The sequence below is a fragment of the Carassius carassius genome, chromosome 3 (assembly GCF_963082965.1).
Source record: "Carassius carassius chromosome 3, fCarCar2.1, whole genome shotgun sequence".
NCBI classification, from domain to species: domain Eukaryota; kingdom Metazoa; phylum Chordata; class Actinopteri; order Cypriniformes; family Cyprinidae; genus Carassius; species Carassius carassius.
Genome location: NC_081757.1, coordinates 40,217,037 through 40,232,008, shown reverse-complemented (window position 1 = coordinate 40,232,008; position 14,972 = coordinate 40,217,037). Strand labels below are relative to the sequence as shown.

Genomic DNA, 14,972 nt, shown 5'->3' with positions numbered 1-14,972 from the left:
AATTTATAATAAATCAGTGGCATCATGAGGGAGGGAAAGGGGATGGTGGTCTCATTGTGTAGATGTTGACAGAGCTCAATCTCTCTTTCTGACCCAGTCAACCATCCTCTTTTACACAAGACCGATAAGTGTGGTACTTGAAGAAAAAAAAAACTCTGTAGTTTGCATATTTCTCTTTTAACCTTCCACACTCTCTTTTATGTTTTCTCTCTCTGTCTGTCTCTCTCGTTCTGTCTCATTCCCTCACGAGAGAGGAGAGAGCCGCTTCCTTGGGCTATTAATAGAGGAGATTTGATAATTAATGAAAATGAAAGCCTTTGGGCCTGGCTGCCTTTAACACACACACACACACACACACATATATGTGCACACACTCACACATGTTTACCTAGATATCTAAATGGGGACTTATCCTTGACTTCTGTGGTTTTTAAATTACTCATCTCCTAAATGTAGTATTAAATTAATATATACTAAATCTAACCAACTGCAAATTTAGGATAATATATACTATATATATATATATATATATATATATATATATATATTTTTTTTTTTTTTTTTTTTTCTCCTACATTTGGAATTTAACCCAAGACTTAGTAAGAGCTGAGTATATTAAGAACCACAGAGGTTAAAAATTTGGTAAATTGATTTTCTTGGATTTTATTAAGCTCTGACTAAGATATTTACTAGGCAATTTTTTTAACCAAATTTGTTGTCAAACCATAGTATAGTCACACCCACCCACCCACGTAACCCTTTATTGGAAATGCAATCTGATATTCTTATGGTTTGTGTGTTTTTGTTGTCAGCTCCAAATCTCGCTCTATCTTTGAACATGCAAGTTTCAATTCAGAATGCTTTGTGGTATTGTTTTGGTAAAACTCATCTGTTGAGTTGGCAGTGAGAATGTCTTAAACATGCCTACAAGTATGGGTGTGGAGAAAACAACCTGTAAATAATTGTTTGTTAAAATTGATCTAGTCCGCAAATGCAAAGTGTACAGGCAAGCACATGAAGACACAACATTCTTCACGAGAAGTAAACAGGCAAATGCACTCTCTCTCACTCTCTTTCTGAGAAGTAAGTAGTCTCTCTCCACTCCACCCTCCTGTGTTGTGGAGCATGCTGTGTGCACTCAATGTGCCTGGGGGTGAATGAAGGGCTTTTTGCAGCACGAACATGATCACCCATCTCTGATTATACATCAATACCTTTATCCCTGGGATAATTTATGCACTTACAAAACACAAAGCTTTATCTGAACCAACCACTGGGGAAGGTGGAGGCAAATAATGTGCTATTACTTTACTGTAAGATTTGTTAAGAAAAGAGTGGAAAAAAGACAGCATGCAGGGGCCAAAACAAGAATTATTTTACTGTTCTAGATATGACATCCTCCCCTTTTTCATCTTGTATGTGGCCCTGGAGCACAAAAGCAGTCATAAGTAAAGCAGGCATATTTGTAGCAATAGCCAACAATACTTTGTATGGGTCAAAATTATAGATTTTTCTTTTGTGCCAAAAATCATTAGGATATAAAGTATCCATGACGTTCCATGAAGAGATTTTGTAAATTTCCTACCATAAATATATCAAAACTTATAAATATGCATTGCTAAGAACTTCATTTTGGACAACTTTTAAGGCATTTTTTTTCAATATATATTTTCTTTTTGCACCCTCAGATGCCAGATTTTCAAATAGTTGTATCTCGTCAAAATATTGTCCTACCCTAACAAACCATACATCAATGGAAAGCTTATTTATCCAGCTTTCAGATGATGTATAAATCTCAATTTTCAAAAAATGTACCCTTAAGACTGGTTTTGTGGTCCATGGTTACATTTTTATGTAGGTATATTTTTAACTTGCTAAATATGCCTACACTATAATGTACCTATAATGTATTAGGATGGTATTGGATTTTCTATAGAAAAAAAGAGCTTCTCTTGGTCTTTTCATACGATGTTGAGAAGAAATGAGTGGCTGTTGGGCAAATGGAAGCGCTTACCATAAACAACAGTGAGTAGAGAATCTCCAACAGTATGCATTTTTAATAGGGGAATGTGGATATGTTCAGTGTGGTATTAGATCTGTGGGCTGGTGTGAAGCTCATTTGTACTCGCGGCCCCGTTCCTCCGCCAGCCCCCCATGCTGCCTGCTAATTGGCAGGAGACTGGGAGCTTCCTGCTGCGTGTTCGCCACTTTCCCCTCGCTCTACCACCCGACCAGCTCTTTTTTGCCAGCTTTCCCCTCCGAACTGAGTAATTAACCCACAGCTAATTAACCACTTCTAATTACACAGAGGAGCCTGTTTCTTTCGCACTCACCAAAAGTGATGAGACACTTTGCCAGCGTGTGGATTCCCCTTCAACTGCCTTTGAACCCGCTCCAGATTTCATTGGTGGAATAAATGGCGCTAAAAGCAGCCTGACGTTGCATCACACGCTTTGTCAGGAAATATTTTTATGCTTCCTTTGTTTTGCTACATCGATTGCGTTTACAGATCTTATGCTGTTACCCGAGAGCAAAAATTATCACCAAGATTCAGTTTCAGCCCCTAGAACAGAGAACGCTATCGATGCCTCAGAATCAATTCGTTTGTGTTCAGGCCAGAGACCAATTAGTAACAGATGAGTTTGCAGATGTTTACTGTTACATAAAGTCACAGAGGAGTACCTCCCATTTCCACAACAAACATAATCTATTAACTAGTGCCAGCGTGCAGGTAGAGCGCTCGGGCCACACTCACTAATAGCTGTGGGAGCGATGCATGCTGGGAACTGGCGTTTAGTCCCGTTTTCAGCGCCACGTTGGCAGTAGCAGCGGATAGCTGTGCTCTCTCATCCCTTACCCACAGCCACGCTGCACTGATCTCTCTTTCCCTCTCTATCGCTTTTCCTCCCTCTCTGCACAGCCTCAGTCTCATCACAGCCACTGCTATTTCTGTTACACAGACTGATAGCTTGAACTAAAGATCATTGATTTTACGGGAAGCAGTGTTTACAGCCAGAGTGCCATCGACCTGAGGTGACTTTTTGCCTTCTGACACAGCAACTCCTCTGAAGTGTCGCTGTGTCTACATTAAACGTTCAGGGCAAGGAAAAGGAGGTGGAGGAATTTTTCAGTCCTCTCTGTTTACCTATGCACGCTAATAAAGCTGAAATTGAATAGGTGCTGACTCAGAATTCCCAGTTTGGAACTTCTGCAGAAGTGCTTTTGAATTATAGGAGTCATGACATTCTGTCACTGGTATTTTTAATAATTTAACAAATGAGGCATTTTTATATTAATAATAATAATAATAATAATAATAAATACATATTTATTTTGAATAATTGTCTGAAACTGTGGTTTTTATGAACATTTAAGCATGCATATATTATATTAAATAAATTTTATTTAATAATTTAAATGTTGGATCTTTTGGATTCTTTTGGAGACACGTGGTGGGAGGAGAAAAAGACAATGTTGTTTTATGAAAATAATATGAATAAAGAGCACTGCTGCAGAAATCTTCCTTACATAAATTCTGCATGTGTTTTGCACATGTAATGAGCTACAAATGCCATCTACAAATTGACACAATAAATGTTTTGTCTTCTCAGTGGTTGTACAACCCGAATTCCGGAAAAGTTGGGACGTTTTTTAAATTTTAATAAAATGAAAACTAAAAGACTTTCAAATCACATGAGCCAATATTTTATTCACAATAGAACATAGATAACATAGCAAATGTTTAAACTGAGAAAGTTTACAATTTTATGCACAAAATGAGCTCATTTCAATTTTGATTTCTGCTACAGGTCTCAAAATAGTTGGGACGGGGCATGTTTACCATGGTGTAGCATCTCCTTTTCTTTTCAAAACAGTTTGAAGACGTCTGGGCATTGAGGCTATGAGATGCTGGAGTTTTGCTGTTGGAATTTGGTCCCATTCTTGCCTTATATAGATTTCCAGCTGCTGAAGAGTTCGCGGTCGTCTTTGACGTATTTTTCTTTTAATGATGCGCCAAATGTTCTCTATAGGTGAAAGATCTGGACTGCAGGCAGGCCAGGTTAGCACCCGGACTCTTCTACGACGAAGCCATGCTGTTGTTATAGCTGCAGTATGTGGTTTTGCATTGTCCTGCTGAAATAAACAAGGCCTTCCCTGAAATAGACGTTGTTTGGAGGGAAGCATATGTTGCTCTAAAACCTTTATATACCTTTCAGCATTCACAGAGCCTTCCAAAACATGCAAGCTGCCCATACCGTATGCACTTATGCACCCCCATACCATCAGAGATGCTGGCTTTTGAACTGAACGCTGATAACATGCTGGAAGGTCTCCCTCCTCTTTAGCCTGGAGGACACGGCGTCCGTGATTTCCAACAAGAATGTCAAATTTGGACTCGTCTGACCATAAAACACTATTCCACTTTGAAATAGTCCATTTTAAATGAGCCTTGGCCAACAGGACACGACGGCGCTTCTGGACCATGTTCACATATGGCTTCCTTTTTGCATGATAGAGCTTTAGTTGGCATCTGCTGATGGCACGGCGGATTGTGTTTACCGACAGTGGTTTCTGAAAGTATTCCTGGGCCCATTTAGTAATGTCATTGACACAATCATGCCGATGAGTGATGCAGTGTCGTCTGAGAGCCCGAAGACCACGGGCATCCAATAAAGGTCTCCGGCCTTGTCCCTTACGCACAGAGATTTCTCCAGTTTCTCTGAATCTTTTGATGATGTTATGCACTGTAGATGATGAGATTTGCAAAGCCTTTGCAATTTGACGTTGAGGAACATTGTTTTTAAAGTTTTCCACAATTGTTTTACGCAGTCTTTCACAGATTGGAGAGCCTCTGCCCATCTTTACTTCTGAGAGACTCTGCTTCTCTAAGACAAAGCTTTTATAGCTAATCATGTTACAGACCTGATATCAATTAACTTAATTAATCACTAGATGTTCTCCCAGCTGAATCTTTTCAAAACTGCTTGCTTTTTTAGCCATTTGTTGCCCCCGTGCCAACTTTTTTGAGACCTGTAGCAGGCATTAAATTTTAAATGAGCTAATTAAGTGGATAAAACTGTAACATTTCTCAGTTCAAACATTTGCTACGTTATCTATGTTCTATTGTGAATAAAATATTGGCTCATGTGATTTGAAATTCCTTTAGTTTTCATTTTATTAAAATTTAAAAACGTCCCAACTTTTCCGGAATTCGGGTTGTAGTTGTAGTTTCTGTTTTTATTTTTAACAAAGCATAATTCAGACATTTAAGCATTAAGATTGATAATGCAGTAGTGGTGTGAACCGTTTCTCTACATATGTTTGTGATTTAATTGGCCATACTTCAAAGATGAAGCCTTCTCACCCAGATTCAATGAATACATCAACTTGTGCAATATCAGGAGGCCCTCTCGGCTTTATCAATAGGAACCTTAACTTCCCACATCTTCCTGTAACTTGCCTAGCATTTATGCCATTGATCTTTCAATAAGCATCCTAACCCTGTAGTGGCCAGCCTGTGCGATGGCTAGATCTGGGGGGAGATGAGAAAAGAAAAGCACGGCCTGCTGCAGACCGCAGGGAGGTGATGATGGAGCCTTTTTCTTCCTCTGAAAGTCCCTGGAAGGATACATTCTCTACGTATCGAGGGATGCTGGGGCTAGGGCATGGGGGGTCAAGTCGCACCCTTTAGAAGTTCTCAGCTGAAGCCGAGCAGGAGTTAATTCCCCAAGAGAGAGTAGGGTGCACTGGGCTTCCGGAGGCCAGGCCGATGGGCAGGTGATTGTGCGTGCTTACGATCAGATGGGTCCTTAGCCTTTAATTCCCTCCTTGCTCAGCCAGTAAATCCCACCAAATGAAAAGGCCCATAAATAAAAACTTATCTCATTTTCTATCCCCTCTAAATGACATCCAGACCCAGCTTCTGACAGTGTTCATTATGTACTGTGCCTTTTTTTTAATCGTTAGAAACCTTATCTACTTTGTTTGGCAGGTTTAGAGGGAATGTTTTCTATTGTGCTTAATTTAAGTTGTGTCCCACTTGAGTTTCTGACTCACAGCTTCGTGGAGATGGTTGCTTAGTGAAGGAAGGAAACTGATGTTTGATACAAATTTTTATGGAGTGTTGGACTCAGTGAGAGAAATGCCTAATATGTTTCCTGTATATGTCTGCTTGTCTGTCTAAACCTTCTTTAGAGTTGGAGAGAGATTAAAGATTCCCTTCTTTAAACAGGTGTTGCTTCGGAAGCAGACCTTGAGCGGACAAACTACAATATATCTGCCCGCCCATCTGCGACTGGCAGACTCCAGACAATCCTATTGCACATCAGTAACCACTGCAGGTTATTGAATTAGATCATCTCCATTTTAAAGGGCAATCCTGTTTTCTGTAAGCAGCAGACGCACCCAGATGGCTTGGGCCGTCACTCTCTAGTGCAGTTTAATTCTTTAAAGGAAGCCATCTCATTGGCTTTAAATGAAAAGCGTATCATGGCAGATTTTCAGGAATGACCATTTGTGATTGCCTGAGTCATAATCTTTTAGCTGTTTATGTTTAACAGTTTAAGTAGTTCTCTACTCCTTCTTTTACATACAATCCCATAATGCTGCGGCAGTGCTGAGGGAGTTATAACAGGCACAGGTTCCTGGAATGTAAGGCTGTAATCGTGATTACAGTTATGGATGCCACAATTACGTAATCGTTCAAAGCAGCGATTAATTGTTCAAAGTCCACTTATGTTATTCTGAGTACTTCAGATGCTTTTTTTCTTTTTTAGTTTTAGTATAACATTATAATATGTTTAATTTTTTTATCATTTAAAGAAGAAACTAATCCGATGTAAAGTTGACATTTGTGGCTTAATACTATACAAAAGCACAAAAAATGTTTCATTTAGAGTGGTTTCAGCTTTTTTTTTTCATATAAAATTATGGCATGCAGTTGCATCAAACAATGGTATAAATTTTGTTCAATGTAAATTGTGATAATCATAATTAACAATTACAATTTCAATGGGATAATCGTCAATTATGATTTTTGTCATAATCGTGCAGCACTACCGGAATGTTATTTTTGGTCTTCTGTCAGTTGTTAAATGTAAACGTATTGTTGCTGATTGAAATTTAAATAGTGCAACACTTAATTCTTTAGTATTGGAATGATAAAGAAATACTTTACAACAAACTGTCAGTGTATTTAATGTTCATGTTTTAATAGTCAATCTTATTATTTATTGGGTGTCTGTTTAATTGGACAAAGTACACATTATTAGTACTATAATTCTGGAGTTAATTTTGTAGAAATGTAAGTAGAATTACAATCAGCAAAATACATATAGCAGTGAAACTAGCTAAAAAAAACATGGTCATTGTTTGACATGGGTGGGGGAGGGAGCGGGTGGCTTTGTGGGTTGGACTTGAGGGTGTCAAATTTTCATCAGACATTCAAGAAGAGGGAGTCAAACATTATCAATCTCCCCATCCAAATGCTCTCATGTTAATACATTTGGAGGGGGTGGGGCTGCAGACACAGTGTCTGATCACTGCTGAAATTTGCATCCCTAAGTAAATAAGTAAATAAATCAAGTAGAGGCAGCGAATTTGCTAATCAGGCAGGACGCGGTGGTTAGCGTGCTGCCGGGAAACTTTGCTCATGTAATATTCAGCAATGGAGGGTGAAAGGGCATGCCAGAGTTATTGGTTTCAGTATGGTTGCCCCCTTTAATCAATGCTGCCTGCATCCCTTTATTAAAATTATTAGCTCAGCAGTATCTCTCTCTATCATTTTATCTCCTTTATCACCTGCTTGAAGTTGTGGCCTGCTCATGGCTCTTTCGTTGCTTGGGCAGCACTCCCATTTAGAAAGTTCGCTCTCATTTATTAGTTCAGAGGCAGAGGAGTGTTTAAAACCAGGCTAAGCGTGCAGGATTTTGGATGCTAGATCTATATACAGCATTTAGTGTACTAACATTGCTGTTGTACTTTAAGCTTAAAAAATAATATAAACAAATCTTTATTTCTAAGTTATGTGTATTTACTAGGGGTGGGACGATAAATTGATGTACTGATTTATCACAATATTTCCAGTCGCGAGATGTAGTATCAAGTATAGTAGAGAGTAGTATCGCTTTTTTTTTATACATACAATAGATCTAAATTCATACCTACACTGTGGCTTCTTGTGGTGGCACTTTCCAGATTGCGGATGGTCAGAGGAATGGAAATTCTAATTCACAGTGAAGAAGAAATACAAGTGTAATGGTAGACCAACAACAAATCAGAGATGCTATGGCATCTTATGTTTGTGGAGATGAGAACAAAAAGGCATCAGTGGCGGATTGTGGGTTTTAAAATAGAGGAGGCACATTAATTTTATTGGTCTGGGGATCCCTGCCAATTATTATTAGTTTAACAACTTTTAAAATGACTTTTTGGTTGCTTTTAGTCAGAAAACTTAAAGAAAATGACACACAAACAGCAAGATACTATAATTTCACTTACCTGGCCTATCACTTGAATCAAACATCCATCCCTTCTTAAAAGTGTGTGTTAAAGAGCAGACTGCTGTAACGTTAGACTATATCCAGCATTGGCATGTCCACACTTTATTTTTAATTTGTATATATACTGTTTGAATGACAGCTTGGTAAATCTGTTGCCGATAAAATATTCAGTATCGCTACTCATAAGTATTTTAGGTACATTATTAGCTAGCGGGAGATGTTCAAACTAAGGCTATGTCTACATTAATCCGTATACATTTGAAAACGGCGTTTTTGTTTTAAAACGCTCTCCGTCCACACTAGCGTTTTCAAGCATTTTCCAAAAGTGTCTCATCCACACAGAAATATCAGAAAAAGTTAAATTCGCTTTCTTCGCATGCGTAAAGCCCCAAGAAAGCTCACTGCAGATTATACACATAGAACAGACATGAAATGTTTTCATGCAGTTTTCCTGACAGGGAATTTTATATATTTTATTTACAAAAATAACTCACCTTTCACTGACGCGTCCAGGTCACAAACACTCACGATCGTAAGACTGATCTATAACGCAACTCACGATTGCGAGTAAATTTGCTTTCATCTTTGCAGGACTGTGATATGAATAGTGTACAAAGTAACACATCTATAGCAATAGTGTGAAAGTGCATAGCACATAACGTGCACAATATACCAGTATAAACACGGATATCTATTAGTTTAATATGTGTCACATGACTAAACTTGTGTCATCGTTTTCAAAAGCCTCTGCTTTCACAGTCCACACTACAATGCGAAAACGGCGTTTTCACATTTATCCACTTTGGAGGCTCAATTCTCCTGATAAAGATGCTGTCTCAGTGTGGACGGAAGGCCAAAACGGAGAGAAAAAGATGCGTTTTCAAACGAAAATGTATTAGTGTGGACATGGCCTAATAAAACGTTATTTACGTCTATATAATGACTGGTTGATATACCAGAAGGGAGGCTAGCCTCCTCTGCAAGGTTTCTTTTCTCAACACTCCTCAGCGCTGAAAGTGAACACAAGATGCTGATTGGCTCTTTATATATATATATATATATATATATATTGTAGAATCACTGTTTTTGTGATATCATATTCTGAGCCATGTAACATAATTCGTATCATACCGTGATGTACCCTGTGATTCCAACCCCAGGTATTTATGTCCATAAATATAAATGCTTGCGGTAAAAAGCATATACGCATCCACTAAATGCATCTTACAGGCATGATCTGTTTGTGCAGTATGTTCTGTGTGTGGGATCTCTCTATAATGGAGGTCCTAAAACAGCATGGCTTATAAATTTTGTAACCTTCAGTTCTTTCTTCGGGTGTGCGATGAATCATGTGCTGATGGCGGGTTTCACTGTGTCTAATTAGCAGCACAATGGAGCTTTTTTATCCATTAAGTTATTCTGTTACTGTGTTTCTCAGACTCAACGTTAATTTAAAAAAAAGTGTATGCAGGATTCGGAACATAGCAGATTCCGGGTGCTGTGTGAAAGGTCTAGATAAAAGATATAGTAACTGGCTGATATGACAGGATGAGGCATCTGAGCTGCCTTATTAGTGCTTGTCTGAGGTATTGTGTTTAAGTACCTAATCTAACCTAATGAGCACTGTCATTTTCCACCATTATATCTCACACTTTTGTTTCTCATCCAATCTGCTATACATTAAGCTGCTCCCCACTCACTATACATGTACATAGCCTCACCATTTATCAAGATGCTTTGTATGTCTGGTTGAATGTTCATCTGAAACTGAATTTGAATAGAAACAATGAAAAGAACGCATTAAAGATGTCAATTTTGTACTTTTCTTATGCTCTGAGACATTATACATTTCAAACAGTAGTTTAAACCTGTCTCTCTCTCTCTTTTTTATCTTCAGGCCTGGATGCGATGAACGCCTCATGTAGGCATCAGCATGGAAAGCTGTGAGTCTCCCGTGGTTTCTGGGACAGACGATGGGCTTGGCTCCTCTGCCACCTCCCAGCAGCATCACCATCCACAACCCTGGAACGATCACCATAACGCACAGGTCCCACCTTGCAACCAGCCCCCTTCCTTGGAGCCCCTGTCTCTCTCTGCACCCCACTTAGCCCAGTCCCAAAATCCCAGCACACCCTGCGAGGCTGTAAGAGAACAAAAGCAGCAAACACTGTCACAGGTTCACGGTGATAATTCTACTACCAGACGGCTGCACCCCAAAAGAAAGGCGTTAGAGGAGGAGGAGCAGGAGGGAGTTAGCTGTGAAGAAGAGGACGAAGACTTGGAAGAATTGGATGAAATGGAGATTGACAGTTGTTTTCCTAGTCTGCAGCCCTTCCCTGGTGTACCTATGGTGCCAAGTGGAGGGGGCATGCCCATGCTCATGCGGCAACAGCCCTCCCATCGGAGGGGAGCCGAGAGTGGGAGCGAAGAAGGAGAGGAAGAGGAGGAAGAAGAGAGTAGTGATGTGGAAAACCTGGCTGGAGAGATAGTCTACCAGCCTGATGGTTCTGCCTACATTGTGGAGAGTCTCAGCCAGCTGATCCAAAGCGATGGGAGCATGGAACCTGGCCTGCTCCCCTCAAACTCTCTCCCCAGTGGGGGAAAACCAGGGGAACCTGCGGGGACCTCTTCTTCGGTGTACCCTCAGATCATCAACACGTTTCATATAGCCTCGTCTTTTGGAAAATGGTTCGGCTCCTCAGACCAAGGTTTCCCCAATACCTCAACCCTGGCAGGCCTCAGTCCTGTCCTGCACAGTTTCCGTGTCTTTGATGTGCGGCACAAAAGCAACAAGGATTACCTGAATAGCGACGGGTCTGCCAAGAAGTCCTGCGTATCCAAAGATGTTCCCAACAACGTGGATTTCTCCAAATTTGACGGCCTGGCCCTTTATGGCAAAGGCAAGCCCATCCTCATGTGTTTCCTCTGCAAATTGTCTTTCGGCTACGCACGCTCCTTTGTCACTCATGCAGTCCATGACCATCGCATGACCTTGTCTGAGGACGAGCGCAGGCTCTTAGGCCACAAGCATGCATCTGCGATTATACAGGGCATTGGGAAAGACAAAGAGCCACTCATTAGCTTCCTAGAACCAAAAAATAAAAATTCTCCTCCACCGCCTACCCTGGTACCTATGAACTCAGGCCAGAGCTTCTATGGCACGTTCAGTGGGGTTCATTTAGAAGGGGGCAGCAGTAGTGAGGGAGGCGAGAGCCTCCTCAACAAAGACTCTGACTCGGGTCTCCAGCAACAAGCCCTACTCACATTGGGGGGACTTGGCAGCACCAAGCCCTCCCTTACCTCTACCCCAGGCCCAGCCAAAGACTCCAACACTCTGTCCAAGCAGGGTAGGAGAACAGAGGGGTCTTTGGGGAAAGAGGCGACTCATAGAGGGGAGGATGGGGATGCAGAAACATGTGAAAGAAAGGCTCTCCTTCACGGTGAGGAGATGGCCTCAGAGGAAGAGGATGAGCTTCTTTTAGAAGAAGAGGATGAAGAGGTAGAGGATGAAGGCACTGCGGTGGCCTGTAGTGGAAGTAGTAGCAGCAGTGGCAGATCTGTAGGGGAACCGGCTGTCTCAAACCAAAGCATCTCCAAATCTCCTTTATTAATGCCTAGTAGCACTCTCCAGCCTTCTGCTTGTCTCTCTGCAGCCAGCCCCGCACTCAGCAGCAAAGCCTCTGCTTCCATGTCATCCTCTTCTATCAGAGGTTCAGAGGATGGGATGGCTGCAGACGGTGGAGGGAGAACATCAGATCTCTCTCTGAGCTTTAACTGCCAGGGATCTACACTCCTCACAGCAATGGTGGCAGTCGCCGGCAGAGGGGGCGAAGAGGATGGGGCCGCATGTTCGTCTGCGAGCACGTCCTCCCCTCTTGCGTTCAGTACTGCTGCTGAGGAAAGTGCCAATCGAGATAGTGCCACAGCTCCTGAACCAAATGAATGCCCAGCAGAAGGAGATGAGGACAACGGTGCCCTCCTCCACCACCACCACCACCTTCACCACCATCACCACCACACGCATCCTTCACCCAATGCTCACACACACCTTCATCACACACCTGCTTGTGACATGTCAGGAATGAGTGAGTGCACCCAAAACCATGGGGCTGGGGGCAGTGGAGGGAGTGGAGTGGAGTGCCCGAAGTGCGACACTGTTCTAGGCTCCTCTCGATCACTGGGGGGCCATATGACCATGATGCACTCGCGGAATTCGTGCAAGACACTGAAGTGTCCCAAGTGCAACTGGCACTACAAATACCAGCAGACCTTGGAGGCCCACATGAAGGAGAAGCACCCTGACTCTGGAAGCTCCTGTGTTTACTGCAGCAGTGGACAGAGTCACCCTCGGCTTGCCCGTGGTGAGAGCTACAATTGTGGCTACAAGCCCTTCCGTTGTGAGGTCTGCAACTATTCCACTACCACCAAAGGCAACCTAAGCATTCATATGCAGTCTGACAAGCATCTTAACAACATGCAGACGTTACAAAATGGAGGAACTATTCCAACCGCTGGTGAACAGGTGTTTGGGCATGCACCTGGAGGGGTAGTGCCTGTTTCTTCTGCAACCCAGGCCAGCAGCCATCATCCTAGTCACCACCATCATCCTGCTCAGTCCTCCACCCACATGGCAGGGCCCTGTGGTGCCCCTTCACCCACCAAGCCAAAAAGCAAGCCCACCTGGCGGTGTGAGGTGTGCGACTATGAGACCAATGTAGCACGTAACCTGCGCATCCACATGACTAGCGAGAAACACATGCACAACATGATGCTGCTTCAGCAGAACATGACCCAAATGCAGCACGGCCGGCTTGGTCTAGGAGCCATGCCTTCACCCTCAGAGGCTGAGCTGTACCAATACTACTTGACCCAAAACATGAGCCTGCCACCAGGCCTCAAGATGGACCCATCTGGAGCTGATGCCCAGTTCTTGCTTGGAGGTTTTCATCTGGACCCCAACATGGCAGCTCTGGCCCCAGCACTAGGTGAGTTTAACGAGTTACAGGTAACACATATTGCAGCTTATGTAGGTTTTGAGCACTGTCTCTTTGTTTAATGTTTAATCTGTAATTTCTCAATGACAGTTAAAAAACCTTTCCAGTTTATTTAAACAAGGCCTTTGATGTAAAACTATTTGACTTATCTTATTTGGGTGATTTTTTTTTATTCTATGTTAAATTTCAGTTTTTCCCTACACGTAGGGTTTTTAAACTCACTCTTGCTGCATTATTATCTCAACCCATACTAACACATGGCTACAAAAGCTTTATTTCCTCATGCTGACAGCTCTGTCTGTGCCTGCAGCCTTCAGGCACACCTTCCTTGTTTAATATGCACACACTCTCTTAAAAAAAGGTGTGTGAGGGATAGATAAATAAAGTGTGTGTATTCAAAGAGACGATGGCCACTTAGCCAAAGTGTGTAGAAAACAAAATGTGTGGAGTGGGGGGAGAAGTCATCATGCTTTATGAAAGGTGCACTCTTCAGTCTTGAATTGAATTGAATGACAGGTATTTAACCTGATTTACATCATAATGAAAAAAAAATCTGTGGCAACATGTTCAGTATCTAGCTTTCTTGAAATAAAGACATGATTCTTTAATGTAGGCATCATGCATGTTTTAATGCCTGAAACAAGAAAATAGTTTGTTTATGTGTGTTTGTGTAAAGCCTGAAACATAAGCTGGTACATTAGATTTAAGAGGATGTGGTTTTGGCATATTCAAGTAGTGCTTACTAGTCTTGCAGATTTTAGCTTCCACAACGCAGACACAGGCACATAGACAAAAAGAGGGAGTGAGTGAGTGGGAAAGACACACACACACATCTTCTTAACACTCAAGCTTTGGTTTATTTTTCGCATCCTCTATGTGTCATTCTATCTGGGTCACTTTGGCTGGGAAATTCCCCATTTTGCTGCCCGTGTGTTTCTTGTGGAAGATAGTGTGACGGAGTAGGCTGGGGCAAGGGGATGTGCCACATGGCCCTGTCCTCTAAGCTCATACTAAACAGATCTGTTTTCATGTCAATACTATGCAACTACCACTGCGTACCAGCTTGAAATTTTTTCCTGCTTTTGTATTTGCAGCTATATACTTTACCATAGTCAAAAAAGGAAGGAAAAGGGGCCTAGTGAGGGTAATTCAGCAGCATAGTAGAATTTGGCATGCCAGCTACAGGCCCACAATTTGCACAGACTTGTTTCAGACTGTTGCCAGTTCAAAGACACAAACAGGAATTGATTGCTGTGACTAATTCTTTTTTATCCTCCCTCTTCTAGTCACTTGGTTTGTTTAGTGGTGATGGAATGTTCAACGAACATATAACAGGGAAGAATTGACAGCACCTAAGACTTATAAAGAACAGTGGTGTCATTATACAAATAATCTGAAAATTTCAGTGGACTTTCATATATTTAAAGTATCACACTACTAAATATCACATTTATGTATTTGCATTTAAGTGACACAT

The 14,972-nt window shown here is 41.6% G+C and overlaps 1 protein-coding gene and 1 long non-coding RNA gene across 4 annotated transcripts in view; one reads left to right on the top strand and one right to left on the bottom strand.

The window, feature by feature from the left end:
- Window positions 1-14,972, top strand: part of LOC132126850 (zinc finger homeobox protein 3-like) — a 208,623-nt gene that overhangs the window by 101,918 nt on the left and 91,733 nt on the right. For all 3 annotated transcript variants that reach the window (XM_059538409.1, XM_059538418.1, XM_059538403.1), the window contains one exon: window positions 10,399-13,486. In XM_059538409.1, coding sequence (XP_059394392.1) covers window positions 10,435-13,486 — 3,052 coding nt within the window. In that variant the 5' untranslated portion in view covers window positions 10,399-10,434. The remainder of the gene's footprint in view (window positions 1-10,398; window positions 13,487-14,972) is intronic.
- Window positions 10,619-14,972, bottom strand: part of LOC132126867 (uncharacterized) — a 27,997-nt gene continuing 23,643 nt past the window's right edge. The window contains exon 3 of the long non-coding RNA XR_009427463.1: window positions 10,619-10,642. This is a non-coding gene — a long non-coding RNA (uncharacterized LOC132126867). The remainder of the gene's footprint in view (window positions 10,643-14,972) is intronic.